At 56.7% G+C, this 6353-nt stretch overlaps 1 protein-coding gene across 1 annotated transcript in view; it reads left to right on the forward strand.

The window, feature by feature from the left end:
- ACTN1 (actinin alpha 1) overlaps positions 1-6353 on the forward strand; it is a 99663-nt gene that overhangs the window by 56499 nt on the left and 36811 nt on the right. The window contains exon 3 of the mRNA XM_006760789.1: positions 2374-2493. Within this exon, the coding sequence (XP_006760852.1) occupies positions 2374-2493 (120 nt within the window). The remainder of the gene's footprint in view (positions 1-2373; positions 2494-6353) is intronic.

Raw genomic sequence — 6353 nt, forward strand, 5'->3', positions numbered from 1 at the left:
AGGGGCTTCCTCTCTACTGCCCTCCTCTCCCAACATTTATTAGTTTGAATATTTTCTTAGTTTAAGAAAACCAACCAACCAACCAACCTAGCATTGTTGTTGTTTTTTTTTTTTCATTCTCTAAAACTCAGCTCAGGGGTTTTCTCCAGGAATTCTTCCCTGCCCACCCCCCACCCCCAGTTTGAGTGGCTGCCCTCCTCCAGGCTCCAGCAGCACCCCATTAATTTCTCTATTGTGTCATTTGCCGTTTGGTTTAGTCACCGAGGCTCACTTGTTCTCCCCCCAATCCACCCTGAGCTCCTTGTGGCCTCATCCCTGTGTCCCAAGTGCTTAGAACGGTGCTTGGCCTGGAGGTGACCCTCGGCAGGTGTCAGAGTGACCGGATGCCCCGCGGCGGGCTTTTCTGTGTAACCGTAAGGGCGCCCCGCTGAATGGCGGCCTGCGCCCAAGGAGGACTTGTGCATGGCTGTCAAGCAGGTTCATCTCTTTCCAGAGGCTCGGGGAGACCGAGTCACCCAGAGTCTCTGGAGATGGGTGGGATGACAAGAGAAGGAAGGGGGTGCTGCCTGCAGAGGTCCTCGAAGTGTGGTCCCTGGACCACCCACACCAGGATCCGAGGCCCCACCCAGACCTCCTGAACCAGAAACTGGGAGGCGGGGAGCGGCTGGACATCTGTGGTTAGCTGGCGTCCAGGTGGTTTTGTGCTGACTGAAGTTTGAAAACCGCTGGCCTTGCTCAGGCTCAGCAGGCTGAGGGCTGGGCGGGGGCGTGGCTGGAGCAGCTGGCGGTGGTGGGAGGGAGTGGGGTGAGTGGCGGTGGTGGCAGCCGTGGCACGTGGCACTGTCTCCATCCAGCCCATGGGAGGGAGCCCCTGTGGTTTCTCATCTGCTCAGGAGGATGGTGGGTGCCCTGCTGGAGCGGCAGGGCAGCGGCCACAGCCTTGGGAGGGCCACACGTGGGAAGCCTTGACTTAATAACAATCCAGCTGTGCCTCCCTGGGAGCTGCCAGGCCAAATGACCTCTGCGGCAGGAAAGCTGGGAGCCCCCTGCAGACCTGCTATGCTGACAGGGTGGGCCCGGCCCAGCGTGACGGCTGCCCAGCCCCTGAGCCTGCTCAGCCAGGCTACTGACATGCCTTGGGGTGCGGTGCCGGGCTGGCGACCATGGCAGATGCAAGGGCCCTGAGTTGCAGGCTCTCGGATGGTGGTTCTCAGCCTTTGGGGGGTTGTGACCATTTTAGACACTGGAAGCTGTGTCCCTGCCCCAGGTTTGGGCACGTGTGTTGCACATAAAAATTTTTCAAGTAGTTTCAGGAGGTTTCTGGAGGCCACGGTTCTGGGATGATGGCTCTGAATGGGGTGTTTGGAGAACCAGCTTCCCCCCGCCCCCCATGTCCACGCAGCTCCTGGCCCTGAAACCTGAGCAGCAGAAGCTCCCACGTGGAAGGTGGAGATGAGGGTGGGGGTTGAACTGGAGCTGAGCCACGGGATGCCCACGAGAGGCAGTACCAGGACAAGAGCCCTGTTTGTCCAATGAGAGCGGGGTGCTGTGGGCGGCTCCACGTGAACCCCCCCCCCCCCCCGGAACCTTTTCACAATACTCTGGGGTGACCCGCACCCCTCTCCCAGGCCCAGGCTAGACTGCATGGAGTTTGGGGCCTTCACATGTGCTGTTCCTTTTGCCTTGATCACTGTTCCCTGCTGTCTAGGCCTGGCTGTCCTCCCTCTCAGAGGCCCTCTCCTGCACTCCGAGACTCCTCTTCCTCCTGCCCGCCCTCCTCTTCTGCAGCCTCTTTTCAGGCAGTTATTTTAAGCTTTTCTGTGTTTGGGTGTTTGTATGTATTCATTTGTGTGTTTCTCTACTGAACATCTGTCTCTCTTCCTGGGCCATAAGGGCATGAGGGCAGGAAATGGTTTTGTTCACCCCGTATTCCTGGTGCCCAGCCAAGTCCCTGACACGCATTAAGGCAGTGGTTCTCAACCTTCTGGCCCTTTAAATACAGTTCCTCATGTTGTGACCCAACCATAAAATTATTTTCATTGCTACTTCATAACTGTAATGTTGCTACTGTTATGAATCGTAATGTAAATATCTGATATGCAGAATGGTCTTAGGCGACCCCTGTGAAAGGGTTGTTCGACCACCAAAGGGGTCACGACCCACAGGTTGAGAACCGTTGCATTAGGGGCTTCATGCAGGATTGTTGAGTGGACGCAAGCAGGTAGGTCCGCGGTCGGCGCGCCCTCTCATTCCTGCCTGGTGAGAAGTGAGTGTCGGGCGGAGATGTGCCCTGCATGCGGATGCTGAGTGAGAGTGCAGCCCCGGCAGGTGGGTTATCTCACCTTCCCTTTCCCGCTCTCGGTCTGCATTCAGGTGAGCGCCTGGCCAAGCCTGAGCGAGGCAAGATGCGGGTGCACAAGATCTCCAACGTCAACAAGGCCCTGGACTTCATAGCCAGCAAAGGGGTCAAGCTGGTGTCCATCGGAGCGGAAGGTGAGTACGGCCGGCCCTCGGGCTGCCCCTCAGAGCCTGAGCTATGCTCTCCTGCTCCCCTGGGCCTTTCCCACCCTGACACCTGCGCCCACACATCCTGGGGACATTTAGAAGTGGGGCTCCCAACACCTCCATCTGGTTGATCTCATGGATTCTTCCTGTAACAACAGTACCTTCCATCTAAGCTCAGCCTCCTCCCCCTGTCCATCCGCTCCGCCCCTGGCAAACAAAAGTCTACTCCCTGGTCCACACCTCGACACCCCCTCAGCCAGTCCCAGCGCTGGGGAACCCTGTGTGTGCAGGGCCGCCTCCCTCGTCTGCAGGCCTGGCTGCACTTCGCTGCCCAAGCTGGAGAATTCTGTGGACTGGGGAGAGGGTGCAGAGACCGGTGGGTGGAGGGTGGAGGCTGCCCTGAGGCTCCACGGCCCGGAAGGCTGCTGCCCACAAGCCTTTAGGAACATTCTTAATAGCATTTTCCCGCAGAGTAGCTTCTTGGCTCTTTTTCCTTCACTTAAAAGAACTTTTAAGGCTCACTTGAAACCATGATTATCACCTTCTTAATGGTTAGAGGGAGGTAGCACTGCTCCTGTGTGCAGCGTGGTGGCTCTGAAGGATTGGGGTAGGGTCGGGCGAGTAGATGAGAATAACCAAGCCCCGTCAGGGCTGTGACGGGTGGATTCAGCAAGTATGTATTGGGCACCTGCTGTGTGTGCCAGAGATCGAAAGATGAATAAGATGCAGACAGCATTCATTCATTCATTCACTCACTCACTTGTTCGTTCACGGTATGGCCATGGCTGTGATTACTGAGTACTTCCCCTGTGGCAGGTACTGTGCACCAGTGCTCTCATTTAATCCTCACACCAGCCCCATGCGGTGGCTCTAATTACTGCTTCCATTTCACGAAAAGAAAACAGGTGCCTCAATAGATTAAGTAACTTGCTCAAGGTCCCACCGTGAGTGGCAAAGCCAGCGCTCAAACCCGGGTCTGCAGGACCCCGGAGAGGGGCCTTTCCTTGAGGAGGGGGGCCTTGCTTCAGTCAGTCCACAGGAGCAGGTCTCTTCCCGGATTGATGACCTTCAAGTCCCCCTCCTCCTTTTTCTAGAAATCAAAGGATTTCTGTGTTGCTACATCAAACTGAGAGCCTTTGGCACAAGGGTCTGCAAATCACAGTCCAGGAGGTCGAAACTGGCCGACACGGGTTTTTGTAAATATTGGAACTCGGCCACACTGTTAGTTTACATACTGTCCTCGCCGCTTTCCTGCTATGAGGGACCGTTGAGTAGCTGTGACAGAGACTGTTTGGCCTACAGAGCGAAAATATTCCCAAACTTTTCACAGAAAACTTTGCTGCCTCCTGCCTTGTCGGGGAGTTGGGCTAGCTTGAGGGAGTCACCGGTGCCCCAGCACCCCTCAGCTGGGAGACGGAGACCAGCCTTCTACGCCCTTGTGGCCCCTGCTCCTAGCAGTGTGATGCACATAGTAGGTGCTTAGTTAATGTTTGAAGGACTTGCACATAGCAGGGTAATTTGTGAGTGGGAAAATGTTCCCTGCCTTTTAATAAGAAAAAGAAAAGTTTGTGCTATTAGGGAGGGAATAAAGTGTTGGCAGGAGAAGTTTTCACCCGGCAGAGATGAGAAGCCAAAGACATTGCTACTCGGGTGATCAGGTGTAGGGTCAGATGCCCTCTGGGGCGGGGAAGTAGAGGATGTGTGAGGTGGGCCAGGGGAGGGCAGTAGGGGTGGGTGGGGACTGTGGAGCATACATGCATACTTATATCAGACGGAGAAAAACGGGGGCAGCTGCCACATAGATGCAGCCAATTGCTGCCGGGTGGGAATCCAGGTCCAGCACTGCTAGATCTTCCCTTTTTTTTCTATTTTCAAAAGAAGCCGGAAACCCAAGTTTTTAGAAAGGGAAATTTAACTATTGATGTAAAAAACATGTTTAAGACCTTGTGCACCAAAGGGAAGGAGAAGGAGAAGAGCATGTGCCGAGTCCAGATCTGTGCCTGGCTGTCGGTTCACATGGTTGTCCTGCCGTGAGCAGACCTGTGGAGTGAGCACCACCAGCCACGTTTCACTGTCAGGGATGCGGGGCTCGGGAAGGTTGTGGAGTGGAAGCGTGCAGTGCCGTTGATCGAGGGCTCTGGGCCAGGCTGCCTCCATGTGGCAGAGCCGGGACTGCACCCCGGGGTTCTGGTTCCAGAGCTGAGGTCTAAACCTCTTTCCATCACCCCCAGGCACGGCGTCTCCCCGCAGGGGCGCAGGACAGGATGTGGCGGGTCGGGGTGGCTGCGCTCGCCTCAGCAGAGGGGTGGGGACCAAAGAACTAAACCCGAACCGCCACCTCTGATCTTTGGGAGTCACGTAGCCTTGTTGGCCGTGGTTTCCAGCTCCTTCCCCACAAGCCTGGCCTCTCCAGAGATGTCTGAAGGCTCCCTTAAGGTGGGATAGCCTTGTCTTCTCGCTGCCCCGGGCAGCCTGCACCCCAGGCTGAGGCTCCCCGCTTTGAAAGCGGCTCTCTCCTTTCATGCTGAGCTCCAGGATCGTGCGTGTGGGATGGCCGCTCTGCTGAGCCAGGAAACGAGATGAGCTCCAAATGGGTTTTGTGTATTTTAACGAAATGGATTTCACTGTGTAGAGGATACAATAAAAGGCAGTGGAGCGGGTCCCCTGCAGTGAGCTCTCCTGGGGCTTGGGGTGGGCGAGACATTGCCGTCTGGCCTGACTGAGGAGCATCCTGTGCTGTGGGGACTGGGGGGTAGGGGGTCAGGGGAGACCCTGGACCTTTGAAGGGTTGTCACTTGGTGCTGGACTAGACTCTGATCGGCCCTGAAATGCAGGACCAGCCGGGAACAGGACCTCTGGGCAGGCTGGTTGTGGATTCCATGCGGAGCCTCCGGGAATGGGCAGGGCTCTGGGGCCTCCCTGTCCCCGAGATGGTCAGATGGAGGCTGGAGGCAGCCTCGGGGAGGGGTTTGTGTAGACACTTCAGGTTGCATGTATGACCCTCGATTCTGAAATTTCTAGGGTCATGGGGCTGGGGCTTCACCTGGGTGAGTGGGTGGGATTTAACCAGGCGAGGGGACCTAGGCAGGATTTTTTTTAACCTTTTGGGCAGGGAAAGTGTGACGGTTGTGGGTGCCAAGAGCTTGGGCTGGCGGTGATGCTTCAGCGTCCGTCCTGAGGGTGGAGGGGGTGGTGCAGTAGGTGCAGCATTGGTCTGGAGGTGGTAACCCTGGGGGCTGGTTTTCCCTCCTGTGGGATTCCTCAGTGTCCTTCATTCTGCTGCCTGAACACTGTACAGATGGTGGTACCCTGGGGGGCCGATGGGGGGAAGGGAGAGCAGGTTTCGAGTAAGTCCTAGATGTGAGCAGCTGCATAGCTACTGTAGACCAGGAAAGACAGAAACGAGCGTCCACTTTTCTCCACACTCATGGCAGCGTTGTTAACAGGGCCCAGTTGTGGCCTTGGGACCTCCTTTTAGACCCAGCGTCCCCTGCAGCCTCCCGACGTAAAGCTTCCTGCGAGATGGGGTGTCCCTGCTCCGAACACAGAGGTGCCTGGGAGAGGACCCGCCTTTCTGGGGAGGGTCGCACACTGAGGTGGATGGGAGTCAGTTGGGCGCTGGGCTGGGTGGGGCCAGGTGTTCAGGGATCACACCCCTCTCTTCGCCTGTACTTGGCTCCTCGGTTTTCTGGAGCGACATTGCTTCGTTGGTGTGAGAATCAGTAAATAAAACCTCTGGATCCCCTGGGGGTTTTCTGGGGAAGGAGGGGAGGAGGAACTAGGAAGCTGCCCAGTCTTCATTAGTGCTGGGAGGGCGCTGAGCCCGAGGCCAGCGGGAGGCCCGGGTA

The sequence above is a fragment of the Myotis davidii genome, unplaced genomic scaffold (genome assembly GCF_000327345.1).
Source record: "Myotis davidii unplaced genomic scaffold, ASM32734v1 scaffold17, whole genome shotgun sequence".
Classification (NCBI taxonomy): domain Eukaryota; kingdom Metazoa; phylum Chordata; class Mammalia; order Chiroptera; family Vespertilionidae; genus Myotis; species Myotis davidii.